At 37.1% G+C, this 21,149-nt stretch overlaps 1 protein-coding gene across 1 annotated transcript; it reads left to right on the top strand.

The window, feature by feature from the left end:
- Positions 1-314: 314 nt before the first annotated feature.
- On the top strand, positions 315-19,811 carry HINT3 (histidine triad nucleotide binding protein 3). Its single transcript, XM_080805564.1, has 5 exons — positions 315-683; positions 8,510-8,627; positions 12,510-12,579; positions 15,086-15,212; positions 17,369-19,811. The coding sequence occupies exons 1-5, from the start codon at positions 483-485 to the stop codon at positions 17,399-17,401; spliced, it is 549 nt and encodes a 182-aa protein (XP_080661690.1). The 5' UTR covers positions 315-482; the 3' UTR covers positions 17,402-19,811.
- The last annotated feature ends 1,338 nt before the right edge of the window (positions 19,812-21,149 follow it).

Below are 21,149 nucleotides of genomic sequence, written 5' to 3'. Positions count from 1 at the left end.
ACCTATGAATTTTTAAAAAACTTTTTTTTAACAACACAATACACTCTTGGGAGATACTAACTTGCAGCTTGGCGAAAGACCTCCAGCATACCCACCAGCTTCCACTTGGCCGGTCACTAGGGCGCGCGGGTGATGTCACCGTGACGGTGCACGCTCCTGCGTCTCGAAGGACGTGCTGCGTCTTTACCAAGGAGACGCAGGGGGCGGAGCGACTTCCGTAAGCCCCCGCCAGCACCTCCAGGTCGCGCCCACGTGCGTACTCGTGCTTCCCCTTCCTGGCCTCTGGCTGTGAGGCCGGTCGCGTCGTCGCCCTCACTCTACTGTAAGACTGATCTGCGCGTGCGCCCAACTCCCTGCCCTTCCCAGCGGCAGGCGGAGGGCGACACCTCCAGGGAAAAGTGAGGCGTTGCAGGAGGCGGACTCAGCCCAGGGCGAGCGGCGCGAGAGCAGTCTAGGTTCTTGTCCACCTTGAGGCGGCTAGGATGGCTGAGGAGCCGATGCGCGGTAGAGTCGAATCCGAACCTGGTTTTGAGGCAGTGAAGCCTGAAGAATCTAAGGTGTCTTCACCGCAGACTGCCGATGTTGTCGCAACGTCATCGAAGGCGGAGGACTACAGTAGCAAGTGCGTGTTCTGCCGGATCGCGGCGAAGCAGGAACCCGGCACCGAGCTCCTGTACTGCGAGGTGGGCTGCGTGCGGACCGGGCGTGGGACGGGGCAGGGACGCAGGCCTCGCGCCGTGGCGGACCGCGGTAGGGTCGTGTCAGGCCCCCGGGAGGGAGACGTCGCAGGTGTGGACCGGAGTGGGGCAGGGGGGGTGTCCTGGTGTTAATGACGGATTTGCTTCTCGCGAGTGGGGTCTGTCTCCAGCATTATTGTTGCTGTGCCGATGGGGTGGGGAGCGGGGGGACAGTGTAGCGATAAAGCCAGACACTGGGACTTCTGTCTGCAGGTACGAGGTATTTGGCAGAAAATAACATTTGTCGCCTGTTGTTATTGGAGGAATTCCTCCGCCCACCCCTGCATCCCCACCCCCTGCGCTTCTCGACACTGCTTTTCAATTCTGCACACTCTAGTTCTGCTACTGAGGAGAAAAACTGGTGGAAAGGAGATGATGATAATAGGGGAAAGCTTCGTTGAACTGACAGAAGTTAGGCAGGGGGCGGGGGTGGAGCCGAGGTCAAACTATTTCTTAATAAGCCCCAGATTTCCACTGAAGGGTAAAGTTCGCACAGGCGTTGTCAGTTGGGATGTATGCACGTTTTCAGAGCACTGAGATTTTGCTCAGGTACCTGAAAACGGGTATCTGGAAATCATTTTCATCTGCTGGTTCTACTTGCCTTTAAAGAAACAGCCTTTGGAGAGGATCAGATCCAAAGATTCTGTTTTTTTGGTTGTTAGTAATCATTAATTCATTTGTTAAAAGTGAATTGAATCTGTTCTAACCACCTAGTGTTGGAGACAAAGGTAAGAATTTATGGCTAGAGAGAAGGACTGAAGTGATAGACCTTGAAATCTGTGCTTGAATAGGGGAAGGAGTGAAGAGAGGAAGCGGTTGGCGGGGAGAGGGATCAGTACATTAGTTGTCTGTAGAGCCGGCCTCTGCTGAAACTGAGCCAGAGTCAAGATTTCACCACATAAAAAATGCACACTCCAGTACCAATGTTGAGGAAAACTAGTAAATAATAGGTACTAATAATGTATAAAGTTTTGTCTAAAAATAGTCACGGAGGGAGGCACCTGGGCGGCTCAGTCCTTAAGTGTTTGCCTTTTGCTCCAATCTTGATCCCAGGGTTCTGGGATTGAGTCTTGCCTTGGGCTTCTTGGTCATCTGGGAGTCTCCTTCCTCCCTCCCCTTCCCCTGGGCTCATGATCGATCTTTCTTTCTTTCTCTCTCTTTTTCAAATAAAGAAATTATCTTAGGAAAAAAATAAATTAATTTTTAAAAATAAAAAATAAAAACGGTCACCCGTAGGGGTTGGGATGGTCCAGAATTCTTTTGTGGTTTTTCCAGGCCAAAGGTCAGGATTTTTTCTTTATGAAGAACATTCTCAGCGTGAACTATGTGAAAAGCCTGGAACATTTTTATAGGGGAAATTAGACACATTAAATACTTTTAACTAATTTATACCCTACATAGGTGGCATAGGATGAATATATACAGTAGTCCATATAATACAGAACAATAAGCAAGATGCACATGTTTGTACATGCCTCAAAAAGCTGCAGATCTTAAAATTGAATCTAAGATGATTTTGTATATAAGAGCTCAAAGGTTTATCTTTTTAAAAGGAGAATCTAATCTTTAATTTGTGTATTTTGCATTATATATATATATAGTCTATTCTTATATTCATTCATATTATGTTTATTGTAAATATTTAGAAACTATTGGATTTCTATAAAGTAGGGTAGACTTATAATTAAGTCCAGAGGAGAAAATGTGATTTGGAATAATTGGAGTTACCAGCATCATGTGGGTTTAGTCCGGGAAATCTTTCTGGCAAAAACTAGAGAAGACTCCTCACTCTATAAGCATCCGTATAGTGTATCCGTATAGTGTATTCAACTGCAGAGTTGAAACTAAGCTAATACTAGGACATGCATTCTCAGAGAGGGATAAAAGTTGGTTTTGGGGTAACAGTATCTTACTCTTTGTGTGTCAGGCAAAAGTAAACATAGTGGACATAAACAGATAAAGAGTATGTCTGTGGCATTAAAGTATCATGAGAGTAGAACTGGGAAAGAGAGTCTTAAGAATGTCTTCCAAGCGGTGATAGTGAAAACATGGTTGAGAAATACCAGGCTCGATGTTTATTTTCACCTTGCTTGAGGCCACACAGAGGAAATACTAGTTTAACTCTAATGTCCTCCCTCTTCTTTTTTTTTAAAATTAATTAATTTATTTTAATAAACATATAATGTATTTTTATCCCCAGGGGTACAGGTCTGTGAAACGCCAGGTTTACACATTTCACAGCACTCATCATAGCACATACCCTCCCCAATGTCCATATCCCCACCACCCTCTCCCGTCCCCCCTCCCCCCAGCATCCCTCAGTCTGTTTTTTGAGATTGAGTCTTTTATGGTTTGTCTCCCTCCCAATCCCATCTTTTCATTTTTTCTTTTCCTAGCTCCCCCCATTGCATCTCCACTTCCTCATATCAAAGAGATCATATGATAGTTGTCTTTCTCCGATTGACTTATTTTGCTAAGCATGATACCCTCTAGTTCCATCCACGTCGTCGCAAATAGCAAGATTTCATTTCTTTTGATGGCTGCATAGTATTCCATTGTGTATGTATACCACATCTTCTTTATCCATTCATCTGTTGATGGACATCTAGGTTCTTTCCATAGTTTGGCTATTGTGGACACTGCTGCTATAAACATTCGGGTGCACGTGCCCCTTCGGAGCACCACGTTTGTATCTTTAGGGTAGTCCTCCCTCTTCTTTAACCAAATTTTCCCTTCACTTCAGATGGGGTGGTACTGAAATGTTCTTTCAAATGTTACTTACTTGCTTTAGATATCAATGGGGTTAGTTGCAGAAAGAAAAACTAGCTATTTAAAGCAGAAATGGATTTAATATAGGGAGTTATTTGCTAAAAATTCATTGCAAGGGTTGAAGGAATAGCCTTGAAGAATGACATCCAGGAGGTGCATGGGTGGCTCAGTTGTTAAGCATCTGCCTTCGGCTCAGGTCATGATCCCAGGGTCCTAGAATGAAGTACCGAACTGGGCTTCCCGCTCAGTGGGGAGCCTGCTTCTCTCTCTTCCTCTCCCTGTGCCTGCCACTCCACCCATTTGTGCTCACTCTGTCCGTCAAATAAATAAAAATATATTTTTAATTTTATTTTATTATTTTTTAGAGAGAGAGAGGGAGAGCACACGCACATGCACATGCATGTGGGACTTGATTCCAGGACCCTGGGATCATGACCTGAGCTGAAAGCAGATGCTCAACCACTGAACCACCCAGGTGTCCTTAAATAAAAATCTAAAAAAAAAAAGAAAAAAAAAAAAAGACATCCAGAACAGTACTTGCATGGTGAGGACCCGTTTCCTCTGCCACAGCCAGGAAGTTAGGAATCAGGTGACTGCCATTGGAACTTAGACTTCAGGAAGATGTCTCTGTAGATGTGACTCAGAGGTGAGGAAGCAGTGTGACCACCACTGTTGAGGAATTTGAGGTTGGATTCTGCTTTGTTGTGCAGGCTGTTTCACCTGTTGTAGGATGTTTCCCATTTCTGACCTCTGGGCGCTAAATGCTTGTGGCACCTACATATTTCTGCTTTGGCAAATAACAGGTTCAGAGCTACACTGTACCTCCTGGGTCTGCGCTGGTAGCTCATGGCACCGGAAATGTGGATGTCTCCTGTCTGTCTCTTGCAATTGACCAGACATTGGAATGAGGGCAGAGAAGAAAGAAAAAACAATGTCGGTATCCTTAGAGCTGACCATGTTTGCCTGGTGGAACTAGCGGAAGCTGCAGAAAGATGGCTTTTTCTCAGGTTGCCTTGTCAAAGCACTGACACTGAAGTCTGAAGTACATCTAGTTTGCAAGATCTAAATTCCATCTGGGGTTTTAGCTTTAGCTTTTTAAATTTCTGCAGTACTAAAGACACAGAACTATTTGGAATGGGGGTTGAGTGCCCATCTACTCTTTTTACCATAGTTTGTCATATTTAATAGATGCTTGGATTCAGTGCTGATAATGAAGATGGACTAGCTGTTTGTCTAATCCATGCATTCTCAAAAGGGGTAACAATTGATGTTCTTGGCTGGGGCAGGAGCAGGGGCAAAAGAAAGTTTGTTATTTATATATATATAAAATGTATGTATAGCACTTAGGATAGAAACACATGTACAATTTGGCTGTGGTATTAAAATATCCAGGGGGAGGGCAGACATTAGGGGAAAAAAATCTAAAAAGTTTCCTTAGGGGGATGGTAATGAAAAAAGGCTGAGAAACACTGTTAAAATCAAACAGTGGCCATGATTCCAACTTTAAGAATGTGTTTTGGGGACACCTGGGTGGCTCAGTGGGTTAAGCCTCTGCCTTGGGCTCAGGTCATGATCTCAGGATCCTGGGATCGAGCCCTGAATAGGGCTCCCTCTCTCTCTGCCTGCTGCTCTGCCTACTTGTGATCTCTCTCTCTCTGTCAAATAAATAAATAAAATCTTAAAAAAAAAAAGAATGTGTTTTGGAGGACAGACTGAAAGATCTTGGAAAGTAGTGAAAACTATAATGACACCACTTTTTTTTAAGGAGCAGAGAAGGGAGCATTGGTAGCTTTATTTTTCTATTTAAGCATCTTTTATTTATTAAGCAATCTTTCAAGTTTACTGTATGTTATTCACTTGTAGTTCAAGGATAACTATGGCATGTTCCACATTTGAGAAGCTTGCTTCTGATCTGCATTGAAAGCATAAATGAAAAGTTTTCATTGAGTGAAAAGTTTTCATTTAGTTGTCATTAGGGATGGGTAGTCAAAATTCTGTGTTTTATTTATTTATTTATTTATTTATTTTTTTAAAGATTTTATTTATTTATTTGACAGACAGAAATCACAAGTAGGCAGAGAGGCAGGCAGAGAAAGAGAGGAGGAAGCAGGCTCCCCACTGAGCAGAGAGCCTGATGCGGGGCCCGATCCCAGGACCCTGGGATCATGACCTGAGCCGAAGGCAGAGGCTTTAACCCACTGAGCCATCCAGGCGCCCCAAAATTCTGTGTTTTAAAGTCACTTGAAGTATCTTTTCTTTGGGAGTGCCTGGGTGGTTTACTTGGTTAAGCATCTGCCTTCAGCTCAGGTCATGGTCCCTGGATCCTGAGAGCTGCCCTGCTTGGGCTTCTTGCTCCAAGGAGAAATCTGCTTCTCCCTCTCCTTCTGCCCGTCCTGCCAACTCGTGTGCTCTCTCTCTCATGCACTCTAGTTCTGTCTCTCTCAAATAAATAAAATATTTAAAAAAAGAAATGTCTTTTCTTTATGTAGTTATGTTATAAAGGTGACAGATAGTTAGGTTTATTTATTTCTGTTTGTTTTCAATTCATAGGGATTATTTTGAAGTCCAAAAGAGTATTAAATATTCATGTTTTTAATGTCAGAATTGTAAAGCTCAGTACATTTGGAAAAGTCTAGCATCTGTTCTCTTATCATCTTTACCCTGTTCCTCTTCCCTCACAAGAAACTAAAAAATATATTTTTAGTTTATCCTTCCATTGTGAGAATTTGCATTTGTATGTTTATATTTGTACTCCCTTTTCTTATATAAAAGATGGCCTTTCCACACTCTCCTGCTCCTTAATTTTTTTAACTTCAATGTACATTTCAGAAATGATTTTTAAGTATATAAAGATCTTCATTCCTATATTTTATAGCTACATAGTACTTCATTGTATGGATTTGCTATAATTTATTCAGCTAGTCTCCTAGTTGAATTTTGGACCTTTGGGTTATTTTCATTTTTTTGCTATTACAAATCATGCTGCAAAGGATAGCTTTGTACATGTATCATTTCATATTTTTTGTCATTGTATTGTTGGAATAGGAGAAAGTCTGTCCTAAAATGAAGAGTCTAAATAATGGCTAGTTCAGTAGTAGCAACAGGAAAGAGAGTAACATCAGAGGGCCAATTTCAATATTTTAGAAAGCTTAATGAAAATCTAATTCAATCATTGATTGCATTGGCTGACTAAAATGCATAGGTTTTTCTTCACCTGTTTTGCCTCCACCCAACCTTCCTTCTAGCAGCTACCAGTTTGTTCTTAGTATAATATCCTCTCATTCCATCTGTGTTGTCACCAATGGCAAGATCTCGTCCTTTTTTATGACTGAGTAATATTTCATTGTATATGTACATCATATCTCCTTTATTCATTCATCTATTGATAGATTCCTAGGTTGCTTTCATGTCTTGGCTATTACAAATAATGCTTCAATAAACATAGGAGTGCATACATCTTTTGGAATTAGTATTTCCATTTTCTTTGGGTAAATAAATACACAGTAGTGGAACTGGGGATCATATGGTATTTCTGTTTTTAATTTTTGAGGAATCTCCATACTGTTTTCCATAGTGGCTGCACCAGTTTGCATTCCCATCAGCAGTGTGCAGGGGTTCCCTTTTCTCCGCATACATGCCAACACATATTTCCTGTCTTTTTAATACTAACATTGGACTGGTATGAAATTTCATCTCATTGTGGTTTTGATTTGGATTTCTCTGATGATGAGTGGCATTGAGCATCTTTTCATGTGTGGTTTAGCCATTGAAAATTTTTGTATATAGGATATTGAATAAGGATATTTAGGGAATATTGATTTTTCTTTTGGAAAAGCTTGAAACTCAAGTGTCAGTAGGTTGAAAGACTCCCTTTTTCACTTCTTTTCTTTTTTCCTCTCATAACTATGTGGAGAATGTAAATCAGAAAACTAATATAATGGATTGGACACTAAGTGTACTATACTGGAGTTTGTTTTAGCATTTCAAGGGCTTTTAATGCTATAAACAGAACAAAAAAGTATTTGTGTATAAGTGCTGTAAAAAATGTATAGAAAGGCAACCTATGGATATATGGATGCTAGATTATTTTCCTGTTTTAATTATGGAACGTGCCACTTTGGAAAAAATTAAATGTAAAAAAGAATTTGTCAAATTTGCTATGTTTCTGTAGTCAGACCTTTAAAAGTACATATTAAGAAAAACCCTTAGATAGGTAGAGATGGAGAAATATATAAAGAAATTTTAAAAAACCTTGGGATTGTTGGTAATGAAGTTTTTTTGTTTTGTTGTGCTTTGTTTTAAAGATTTATTTATATGAGGGGGTGCCTGAGTGGCTCAGTGGGTTAAAGCCTCTGCCTTCAGCTCAGGTCATGGTCCCGGGGCTCTGGGATCGAGCTCCACATCGGGCTCTCTGCTCAGCGGGGAGCCTGCTTCCGCCTCTCTCTCTGCCTACTTGTGATCTCTCTCTCTCTGTCAAATAAATAAATAAAATCTTAAAAAAATTTATTTATATGAGAGAGAGAGCATGAGTGAGAGGGACAGAGGAAGAGGGAGAGAGAATCTCAAGCAGACTCCCCCTACCTCGCCCTGGGCATAAAATGGGCATGGGGCTCGATCTCGCAACCCTGAGATCACGATACTGAGATTATGATCTGAGCCAAAACCAGGAGTGGGACACTTAACCCACTGCGCCACCCTGGCACCCCTTTGGTAATGAAGTCTTATTGAAGTTCATTGATAATTGTTTTCCTGAAATTAGCTTTATATAAGTCTTCAACATTGCTTTGTATAAGGCTTCAACATTGCTTATTGCTAACTAATGAGCATCTCATGAAGAATGCTAAAGCATGTCTTTATAAACTTAATGCTCAGCTGGGATTAGTTGTATAACATAAGTACCATTTCCCTATCAGACTGAGATTTATGGTGTGTAAGACATGCCAGAATGGCATTAGGAAATTCTTTTTTAAAAATTCACTGACAAATGATGTTTTTTCCTTCAGAATGAAGACCTAGTTTGCTTCAAAGATATCAGACCAGCAGCACCTCATCATTATCTTGTGGTACCAAAGAAGCATCTTGGAAACTGTAGAGAGCTAAAGAAAGATCATATAGAACTGGGTAAGATGAGGACAGTATTTTTCATGGTTATATCATCTTGAATTGGCATGAGTGATAGTAGTGACAGTGACAATAAAAAGAAACAACCTAGCCAGGTGTTAACTAAAGAGGGGCATTATGACTTTGTGAAACTTCTATTATGAAAAATTTCAAATATGTACAAAAATACAGAAAATAGTTTTATCTCCATGTGGTCATCACCCAAGTACCACTTTTATTAACTTGTGGCCAGTCTTTTTCATCTATTAACCTTCTCCCACAGTGGATTTAAAGTGAATTCTAAACATCATGTTATTTAATCTTTAAAATCTCTAAAAGATAATGCCTCTTTATGTTTTAAAATGATGGCTTTCCTTGACTCTGAAAATGGGAGGTGCTATCAAAAATGAGACCATATTGGTACCTGTCTTGTAAGTTGCTTGTGTAGAGGAGCTAACACCAAAGTTTAGTGATGAGATTTAAGCAATGACTTTTTAGCTTCTGAAAAGAAGAGTTTGAATCATGTCTCTTAGGATTATCCTATATTTTCCTACTCATGATTTCTGTGACTTACCAGTTATCATTTCCTAAGACATTTCTTAGTTCACTTCATATCTGCTTTCATAGCCTTTGTCTCCAGGGCCTGGGATTAGTTTGGTTAATGATTTAAATAGCTGGGGTGCCTGGGTGGCTCAGTGGTTTAAGCCTCTGCCTTCAGCTCAGATCATGGTCTCAGGGTCCTGGGATCGAGCCCCGCATCAGGCTCTCTGCTCAGTGAGGAGCCTGCCTCCCCCCTTCTCTCTGCCTGCCTCTCTGCCTACTTGTGATCTCTGTCTGTCAAATAAATTAAAAAATAATAATAATTTAAGTAGCTGACAAGATAGATAGATTGGGCCAGATTTTTTGGAGGTGAATAAGAAATTCTTTGATGGAAAACTTTGATGTGTAGTTCATTTAGTATTTAGACTATTGAATTACCAGTTTTTCAACTGTTTCTTCTTAATATTGCAAAATTTCTTAGTCATCTTTACTTCTGTGAGTACATTTCATATTTATTCCAGCAGATAAAGGCCAGTATTTTTGCAATATTTAGTATCAAGCAGCAGCCACCATGCCTTAAGTATTTCCTTTTTATGTTTTTTAAGGAGGGAGAAATATGTGCTTGGTTTTCTTTTTCTAGCATTCTATTTTATTGAAAGTTTTTATAACTGTTGCAAATAAAATGTTAACCAATTTTGAAGCAGCATGGTGGGTATTTGGGATTTCATTATACTGTTCTTTCTGATCTTGTTTGTATTTTAATATTTCTGTAATAAGTTTAAAGTTTCTTGCAATTAGTATTTATATACAATCTATGAAGTTGGCAAAATAATAATAATGTGGAAGAGCTCAATAAGACCATCAAGCACTGTAATTATAATTGATATTTTTAGAACTCCACCCAACTATAAAATCCACATTTTGTTAAGAGCACACGTTCACCAAGATAGCCCATATTCTAGGCAATAAAGTAAGTCTAAATACATTTCAAATTATTGAAATCTTGTAACATATGTTCTCTGATGACAATGGAAGCAAAGTAGAAAAATAATAAAACCTGGAAATGTACTAAATATTTTTAAATTAACACACTTTTTAATAATTTCCAAATAAGTATAGACAACAATATAGAATTGATAGCAAAAATACAACATATCAAGATTTGTGTAATGTAGCCAAAGCAATACCTATGGGGAGATTTATAGCTGTATATGTTTATGTTAGAAGAGGATGTTTAAAACCAATGACCTAAGTTTCTCCTTTAGGATGCTAGAAATAGGCAAGCGAATCAGACCAAAATAAGTATAAAGAAAGAAATAATAGAGTAGATAATGGTGAGATACAAAGGAGACAATAGGTTTTGCTTCATGTATTTTGAATCTGATTTTAAGTGAATACATAATTACAATTGTCATGTCTTCTCAGTGAATTGATCCTTTTTTATCATTGTAAAATGTCCCTCCTTATCTCTGGAAATACTTCTTGAGTCTATTTTGTAAGACATGAATTTAACTACTATAACTTTCTTGTTACTTGCTGTCCACATTGGGTGTCTTTTTCTATACTTTCAACCAAAGTGAATATTAATATTTAAAGACTTGAAGATAGCAATATAGTTGCATCTTGCTTATTTGTTATTATTTTTTAAATGTAGTGTGAAAATCTCTGGTGTTTAATTGAATTGTTTAGTTTATAAACCTTTAATGTAACTATTGATGCAGTTTGATTTAGGTGTTCTATCTTGCCATTTGTTTTCTGTTTGTCCCATTTTTTGTTGTTATTGCTCTGTTTCTTTCCTGCCTTCTTGTGGTTGATCAAATATATTTTTTGTTATTCTACTTTAATTTATTTCTTGCCTTTTTATGTATGCCTCTTCAGATTTTTAAAATGGTTGCTCTAGAGATATTACAATACTAGCATAATTATCATAGCCTAATTAGAATTCACATTGTATCAATTCATGAAAAATGTGATAAACTTTAGTATACTTTGTGTTATTGTTGTCATATATATTATATCTACATACTTTATAATATCTTGGTATTGTTAAAATTATTGCATTAAGCAGTCATATGTCTTTTTTAAATTTTTATTTATTTTTTTAAAGATTTTATTTATTTATTTGACAAGAAAGAAAGATACAGCGAGAGAGGGAATACAAGCAGGGGGAGTGGGAGAAGGAGAAGCAGGCTTCCTGCTGAGCAAGGAGCCCTACGTGGGGCTCCACACCAGGACCCTGGGATCATGACATGAGCTGAAGCCAGATGCTTAATGACTGAGCCACCCAGGCGCCCCAGTCATATGTCTTTTAAAGAAATTAAGAGGGTGCCTGGGTGGCTCAGTGGGTTAAGCTTCTGCCTTCAGCTCAGGTCTTAATCTCATGGTCCTGGGATCGAGTCCCACATCGGGCTCTCTGCTCAGCAGGGCGCCTGCTTCTCCCCCATCTCTCTCTGCCTGCCTCTCTGCCTACTTGTGATCTCTCTCTGTAAAATAAAGAAATAAAATCTTAAATAAATAAATGAAATCTTTAAAAAAAATAAGAGAAAACATTTCTTCCATGTCTGGGATCTTGGGAATATTTTAAAAGAAAACAAGATACGGTCTTGCTTGAAGTAATGAGTTTTTTTTTTTTTTTTAGACTATATGGTACTGACTTTGTCATGGAAGTCTGTCATCCTCCTTGCTCAAGCCTGATTTAGAGACCTAAACATTCCCAACAATTTTATGAACTTCTTTTATAACAACCATCGTCTATAGATGCTCTCATTTCTTCCCCCTTACAAATACTTGGTTACACCATTTGGAAACGAGATCTAAAGTTTGGCATTGTGCTTAGGAGATTGCAGGTTACCAAATTTTTCTCATCTGGAAATGCATTCCTATTCGAAGGCCATAAAGCACCAAGATAATAAAGATGCTAAGGCAGATAGAGTTCAGAAGCCAAAACAAATATGTGAACATTTAGCTAGTCAGAGGTAGGCTGACATAAAGGACTATCATATCCTTAATTTGGGCTGAAAGACAAATTCAGTTTTCCTGTCTGTCTTTTTGATTCAAACATGTTTTTGTTTCTTACTTGGTCTCCTTATGATTAGAATTAGACCTCAGTAGGATCAGAGGTCCTAAGTAGTCACTTATTAGTACTCTTCAGCAGCTGTTCAAAGTCAGCCTGCACACTGTACTTTGTGATAGCTTGAACCTTCATGTCAGTGTTGATGAGCAAACTTCTCAGTAACTTAGAACTGTTAAACAGGTCTTTAAATGTTTACCCACTGAACATGACTTTTGATTAGAAAAGTTAAAATTAATTACAATTTAGTAATGTCTTCTACGGTGTAATGTAGTTTCTTTCATGTTTTTTAGTTGAGAGCATGGTGACTGTTGGAAAAACTATTCTTGAAAGGAATAATTTCACTGACTTCAAAAATGCGAGGTATGTATACTTCCACTTAGAAACCAATATATGTAGTTGGTTTTCTGAAATGTTGTTCCCTCCTGGAAAATGGGGAGGTGGCTTAAGTACAGTTTTCCTGAAAGTGAGCATACATTGTTCATTGGTAGTATAAATTTAATAAATTTAATAAATAAAACTTCTTCCTCTCATGTCTCATGTCTCAGCATCTAATAATCACCACTTGGAGTTTGGGCAGACAAGACTATTTAAGCAGTGTTACCTAACATAGTTACAAGCCCACCTTTCTTTGTTCGGTATGTCTATTTGTATGAAAATTGTATGTAAATTGAATTTCTTTCTTTAGAAAATATTTTATTTTATGTGATTTAAAAATATTATACTTCTAGTGTGAAATTAACTTGAATTTGTTGCCTGCTGAGCTGATCTCTGGCATTCACCAAAATTTGAGCAAAAAGCATATAATATTGGGACGCCTGGGTGGCTCAGTTGGTTAAGTGGCTGCCTTCGGCTCGGGTCATGATCCCAGGGTCCTGGGATTGAGTCCCACATCGGGCTCCTTGCTCAGCAGGGAGCCTGCTTCTCCCTCTGCCTCTGCCTGCCTCTCTGTCTGCCTGTGCTCACTCTCTCTGACAAATGAATAAATAAAATCTTTAAAAAAAAATATAATGTTCAATGTGGCAGTTATTTTACTTAATCTAAGTAGTGTGTTTTCCTTTTTAAAAGACTTCGGACTTTGTCCTGTGTGACCAGTGGTTAGATTTCGGTTAGATTTACTCCTAACATCTGACCTGGAATTTAAAGAGACCTGAGCTCTAACGCTTTCCATGCTACTTGTTGTGTACTGGGCTCATACTGGCTATGATACTTGAGGCATTTAAGCTCTCCAAGATAATACCTGTTCTGCCTACATACAGATTCAAATAAGATTGTGTGTGTGAAAATCCTCTGAAAACTATGAAGTGCTATTCAAGTGTAAGGGACAGATGGTATTTGAGACCCTTTGGCCAAAAGCAATACATTCCCTTCCCAGTCAGAGGAGTGTTTAGTAGAAGAATGAACACATTGGACCAAGAGTATCAATCCTTGCTCTACTACCACCTGACTTTGTGACCTTGAGAAGTCTCCTACTTTTTGGATCTTGGCTTTCCCATCTTTGAAATGAAAGGGTTGAGTGAACCTTTGGATTGCTTCTAGCTTTTAGGTTACTTGATTGTACATTACCTGACTCCTGTTTCCCAGAAGGAAAACTCAGCCTTTTTCCTGTAGTGGGGGAAGCTTTTCAGTATGTGTTGTGTTTCTGACTCTCCATTATCAGTCCTATGTTGCTGCAATAGACCACATCTCCTATGCCCTCTTACACTCCCTCTCACTGTAGTCTTTTTTTTTTTTAATCTTCTTTGCTTTTTTTTTTTTTTTTAAGATTTTATTCATTTATTTGACAAAGAGAGACACAGCGAGAGAGGGAACACAAGCAGGGGGAGTGGGAGATGGAGAGGGAGAAGCAGGCTCCCTGCCGAGCAGAGAGCCCGATGTGGGGCTCGATCCCAGGACCCTGGGATCATGACCCAAGCTGAAGGCAGAAGCTTAACCGACTGAGCCACTCAGGCACTCCTTTTTTTTTTTTTTTTTTTTAAATTGAGACTCACTTATAGTTTGAGGGGCTAAATATTTCCAGGCTTTTGGCTTGAATTATTGTTACATGTGTGCCTTGCTCCACTCAGAATTTCTAAGTGGATTTATAAAATTGTGAACTGATTTTTAAGATATAGAATCATATTTTAAAAATTCCTTAGTAGAAATTTGTTAGTAGTCAAAGGAATTCTCTTACAAATGTTTTTATAAAGCAGATAATTATGAATAATTATCATTTTACTTATTTTCAGTATTAAGCAAGAAATTTGAGTGATGATGATTTTTTTTAATAATGATATAAGTAATCTCACTACTGGAAGATGGGTTGATGAGAAAATGACTACTTTATTAAAGGAGAAGGCACACCATCTACTGGCTATGTCTTGGAATAAAGAAACCCTTCTACTTGAGTGTCATGTAATCTTTTTTTTAAAGAAAAAGGTGGAATTTATGCCAAGCATAGTACACAGCAAACAACTTTATGCCTCAGCTATACAGTCTGAAAGTTAAAGGTCTCAGAAGTACCCTGTAACTTTTTTTTAAAGATTCATTGCAGAGCCATATCTTAGAATTAAAGGTTAAAATTGATAAGGACTGAGATGATAAAACATAATGCCAACTCAGAATTAATAAAAGATTTACTGAGATGTTATATGCTCTTAAGCCCTTCCTTGATGAAGAGTTTGTTACTGTGAACTTCAGCACAGAAAGACAAGGAAGTGTGTAAATACTGAGAAGCATATAAAGCAGTAAAAGTGATGATTGAGTGGCAATCTGTCTACCCTAGGTAACCTATTTTGAATATCTTTAATATTTATATGTTTTAGCATGAAAAAATAGCTTTAAACTATTGTAGAATCGACTAGTCAACTCTCTTACCTTTTTGTTTTAGAATGGGTTTCCACATGCCGCCGTTTTGTTCCATCTCCCACTTGCACCTTCATGTGCTGGCACCTGTTGATCAACTTGGCTTCTTATCAAAATTGGTTTATAGAGTGAATTCCTATTGGTTTATCACAGTAAGTGTTATTATTTAGTAGCATTATATAAAAATATTTACAGTAGTTGTCCTTTTGGTCTAGTTCTTCTTTTCTTGGCAACAGTAGGCACTTAACAGCTTTCGTAGGTTTGATCCTCTCCTTTAATGTACTGCTTGCACATACCCAAAGTAATACTTTTAATTTAAGGGGTTTTCCAGGTTATCAAATCTGTAGGAAGAGAAGTTACAGTTAAGTCTTTCCATTGCAAGCAGAGGATATGATATAGAAGAGCTGTGGCATTAGCTGTTCAGAACCCAGAGTCCTATCTGCATTGAAATTGTGGCTCCATCAGTTACTTGAGGACCCATTTTCAAGTTACTTAAATGTTTTCAGACCCAAGTTCTTTATCTATTTCCTGCCTATAAAGAATACTGCCCACCTATAGGGTGGATAAGAGGATTGATAAAATAATTTATATTAAAGCAGTTAAAACTGTACCTTGCAAATAGTAAGTACTAGTAATTATCACCTGTTGCCTCTGTTATCATCACCAACATTATTGTAGAAATTGAATTTCTCTAATTTTCTAGTTTAGAAAAGGGCTTCCCTGGTAGCATCAGCTGTCAGATCTGAGGTTGAAGCCATTGAACCTAAAAAATTGCAGAATTCTGCTTTGCTAGGGCAAAAGTAGAATCGAATTCAAGCTGATTACAGGTCTGTTGCCTGACAGTGAAGCCTTAGTTATTAAGTGACTGTCCTTCCAGAGCCACTTGACTAATAATTTACCAATCACTATGTATCCGTGATGGTAAGGAGACCTGTAGTTGCTATATTTAAGTAATCACTGAATTACAAATTGAATAATTGCTGTTAATGCATGTTATTATTATTATAGTCATGGTACCCAAGAAATTAAAAAGCATGATTTCTAGAAACTTCATGCTTCAAACTTTTATCCCTCTTTTCAGCTTGTCCAGATGATTTTATTTAATTTAAAAATGAGATATTTATGTGTGTGTGTGTGTGTGTGTGTGTGTGTCCGAAATAAAAATTAGTAGACTATTCGATAGGGCAGTTGGTGTGGTCTCTTTAAAAATTCAGTGTGATTAAAAAAGGGATTTTTTTTTCCTTATTTGTATTTCTAAGTTTCTATGTGCTCCATGCTTTTATAATAAAGTAACTAAAAATACATTTTTTGTAATGTTTTTAACTATATTTCCTTACATGAATATTTAGCTAGAAAAAAATGAATGAACAAAGTTATAAGATCTGTTATTGGTTCATTCTGTGGATCTGAAATCTCCTTAGATCTGTCAGCATATATTATGAGACTTTGAAAAAAAATCAAGATAAAGACATTAAGATTTATTTTAAAATCTCTTTTATAATGTTTCAGATATATAAGAAGTTTGGGAAAAGTATTTGAAATAATGATAACTAACAGACTTTGGTTTACTTTTTAATTTTTTAAATATATTTTATTTTTTTAGAGCACTTTTAGGCTCACATCCAGATTGACTGGAAATGTACAGAGAGTTCCCATATACTCTCTGTCCCCCAGATTCTCACAGTCTCCCACTACAGACATCCTACACCACAGTGATACAATTGTTATAATCCATGAAATTATAGTTACACATTATTTTTACCCAAAGTTCATGATTTACACTAGGGTTTATTATTGGTGTTCTGTATTTTATGGGTTTGGACAAATGTGTAGTAACATGTATCCAACATGATGGTATAATAAAATTCTCTGTACTTAACCCATTCATTTCTCCCTCTCCCTTAATTGCTGGTAACCCCGATGTCTTTAGTGCCTTCATAATTTTGCCTTTTCCAGAATGTCATATTGGAACAATACAGTATTTAGCCTTTTCAGATAGGCTACTTTCACTTAGTAATATGTATTTAAGGTTCCTCCACATCTAATTTACTTTGTAAAATGTTAGTATTATATTTATTTTCCTTTTCTTATTGAAGCTTTTTAACAAATAGGATAAAAATCTGCCTGTGTATATTGGAATGCCTTTACTGTAGTTTATAAAACTTGAGAAATTTTTTATAAGATATATTTAGGAACAGAGTATGTAATATCCAGTTCTTCTGCTGTGACTGACGGGTGCCAGTAGAATTATTTCATGTAGGCTATAATAACCAGAATTTTAAAATATGTTGTTTTTTCAAAATTACAGGCTGACTGTTTGATTGAAAAACTAAGAATATGAAAATGTCAACAGTGGAAGATTTTCCTAATCTTGGCTCAACATAAACTAATATTTTCGTTCTTTTGAAGTCTAATTACAATTGTAAGGTTCATTGGGTTTTATGAGAGGCTATTACTGGCTAGCCTTAAATCTTTTCTGAATGTCTGTTTCCTGAGATATGTGATACAATCCCATGGATACTTTGTCATTGGCTTCTTTATTTTAATGGTTACTTGTTTAAGGTATAAAATACTGTAGATTAAATCCCATTTAAACAAATCCCGTTAATCAGGAAGGGCTATTTTTTCAAAAAGTTTAAATATTTTCATTTCTCAGTAGTCTATTATAATAGTGATTTATTTATGAAGAATAAACTGGTATGGAAAGTACTTTATTGGAGCCTTTATTACTATGAAGGGGAGACAGAAATTAAAATATTTCTTGACAGTTATATAAGTTTACACACAAAATTTCAAAATGAAAAGTACCATACTACATAGTGATCTATGTTCTTGTTGATTGAAAGAATTATTTTGTGTCACTTTTTACTCAGATTTCAGATGCTGGTTTTCACTTCTTGAAGCCTAACATTTTTGTGATAAATTGTTCCTGAAAGCTATAAAATATACATAAAGTAAATTCTAATGGTGGATTTATAAGAACAATTTGGCTATCCAAGAGAATTCACTGTAATGGCATTTTACCTGCAAGAACATAAGTGGGGAAGAAACATAAAACAGTTATTGTAATGTATAACAAACTGGTGGAAATTATTGTTTTATGATTTACTGTACCAAAGGAAAAGTAGAATTAAAAAGTTTTAGGCCTGGCTTTTATCATGAAGAAATCCTGATTTGAAAGTAGGAACAGATAAGCTTGGATGAGAAAATTTAATAGCTCAGTGTTAGCATTACTGATACATCATTTTGTGAGACATATTTCTTTAAGGATTGTGTTGATCTACACTAATAGCGAATGTGAATAAAGAGTAAGGTACTGAAGGCTGATCCTACATTGTGTCAGTGTATAGTAACACCATGTGCATAAATATAGAGGAACACAAGGATTAAAGTATTGATATTAGAAGTAGGCTGAGATGATTAGGTTTTGTTCTTATTTTTGGCATGATATTAAACATAGTTTTAAGTAATTAAATACTTATTACAATGTTTAATTAAACATCTGGGATATTTAGTTAAAACATCTAAAATAAATATTCATCCATTTATCCATTTAACAAACATTTGCTGAATATTTAATATGCGATGATCAGGAAATATAGGTGAGAAAGGATAGTCTGCCTTCTCATGCTAATACAAGGGTCAGACAAAACCAGTGATTACAGCTTAGTGTGTTAACTGCTGTAATGTTCACAGAAGAGACTGTAGAAAGGACACAATTTTGAGAGCAGGTGGCAGTGGGACTGAATATTTAAGACTCAGTGTTTGTCAGGTAGACAGTGGAAGTTTAGGCCAAGAGACCCACATGTACTGTTCCTGAGTTCTGCTTCCATTATTATTTACTTTACAATTGAAATGAATGTTCACGGGGTGCCTGGGTGGCTCAGTGGGTTAAGCCTCTGCCTTCGGCTCAGGTCATGATCTCAGGGTCCTGGGATCGAGCCCCACACTGGGCTCTCTGCTCGGCAGGGAGCCTGTTTCCTCCTCTCTCTCTGCCTGCTTCTCTGACTTGTGATCTCCGTCTGTCAAATAAATAAATAAAATCTTAAAAAAAAAAAAAAGAAATGAAATGAATGTTCACATTCCGTTTTAGTCACTGGAAGTGGAAGTAGGGGTTTGGAGCTCTCAAAATTAGATTTCCAGGCTCTTCAGCACTGCTTTGTTAAGTAGCTCACTGACCCACCTACACAGATTAGCAGTTGCAAGTTTGTAGAAATCAGCTCAAATATGACCAGCTTTGGAAAAGGAATTTTCTATATGTACAACATGTTGTACTATGTGAACTTGAAATGATATAACTGACACTATTATGATAATAACATGGAGGTATGTAAGGAATTCTCAAATGCTTTATGAACTTACTCAAATACATGATTAGCCAATTGATTTAATTTATATAGGTTTATACCCTGTCATAGTTAAGTTTTCCTTCTTTGTTGGAAAACCCTTGATCTTCACATTCTTAGCAGCTTTTCTCATTTACTTGTAAAGATTAATAAATTACTACAATTAAAATTCACTCAGCTTTTTCAGTAGTTAAAGAGTATTTGGTAACTCAGTAGCTACCTAAAACCATTAGCTCAACACAAAACCAATTTATAACTTATCTTTAAAATGTTTAAAGTACTATCTTGAGCATTATTTTTGCATGTTATGATATTATTTGGAACTGCAGAATTGTAAAGTGATTGGTAAGTTGTGTGCTTACTTAGCCGAAAGAAAGCTAAATAAATATGGACAAATACTGTGTCAAGTTTTGACTCTCTGGACTTTGTGTGTGTGTATGTGTGTGTGTGAGAGAGAGATAGACTTTATTTTTTAGAGCAGTTCTGGTTCACAGAAAAATTGAACAGACAGTACAGAGATTTCCCCTATAGCCTCTCTGATTATTAACATTCCTCAGAAGAGTGGTACATTTGTTGCAGTTGATAAACCTCCACCTCCACTGAAACATCATAATTACCCAGTCTGTAGTTTATCTTAGGGCTTCCTCTTGGTGTGGCACATTCTATGAGTTTGGGCAAATATATAATGACACGTATCTATTGCTATAGTATCGTGCAGAGTATTTTCACTGCCCTAAAATCCCTCTGTGCTCTGGCTGTTCATCCCTAGTCCACCAATCCCTGGCAAGCAGTGATCTTTTTACTGTCTGTGTAGTTTTGCCTTTTCCAGAATATCATATAATTGGAATCACACAGTATGTAGCTTTTTCAGATTGGCTTCTTTCATTTAGTGATATTCATTTAAGTTTTCTCTGTCTTTTCATGGTGTGATAGCTCATCTCTTTTTAGTGCTAAATAATATTCTGTTGTCTATATATATTACAGTTTATCCATTCACCTACTAAAAGATACCTTGATTGCTGCCATGTTTTGCCAACTATGAATAAAGCTGCTGTAAACACCCATATGCAAATTTTTGTGTGGACATAAATTTTCAGTGCCTTTGAGTAAACACCAAGGAACATGATTACTGGGTCACATGATAAGCATATGTTTAGTTTTATAAAAAACTGCCAAAATGTCTTCTAAAGTGGCTATACTATTTTCCAATACCACTAGTAATGAATGAGAATTCTTGTTACTCCACATCCTTGCCAGAATTTGGTGGTGTCAGTGTTTGGGATTTGTCCAGTCTATTAAGTGTGCAGTGCTGTCTCACTGTTTTAATTTCCTTTTCTCTGATGATACCAATATGATATGGAGCATGTTTCCATATGGTCATTTGCCATCTGTGTATCTTCTTTGGTGACGTGTCTGTTAAGGTTGTTGGCCCATTTTTAAATTGAGTCGTTTTCTCATTGTTGAGATATAAGAGTTCTTTGTATATTTTGTAATAATGTCCATTATCATGTGTGCACATATATTCTCCCAGTCTGTGGTTTGTTTTCTCATTTTCTTGACACTATCTTTCACAGAGCAGTTTTTCATTGTAATGAAATCCAGCTTATCAGTTATTTCTTTAATGGATCATGACTTCAGTGATGTATCTAAAAATGTCATTGCCATACTGAAGATCCATCTAGGTTTTCTCTTGTTATCTTTTAGGCGTTTTATAGTGTTGCATTTTACATTTAGGCCCTTGAT

Source organism: Martes martes, assembly GCF_963455335.1.
Source record: "Martes martes genome assembly, chromosome: 6".
Taxonomy (NCBI): domain Eukaryota; kingdom Metazoa; phylum Chordata; class Mammalia; order Carnivora; family Mustelidae; genus Martes; species Martes martes.
This window is presented reverse-complemented; position numbering and strand designations above follow the sequence as displayed.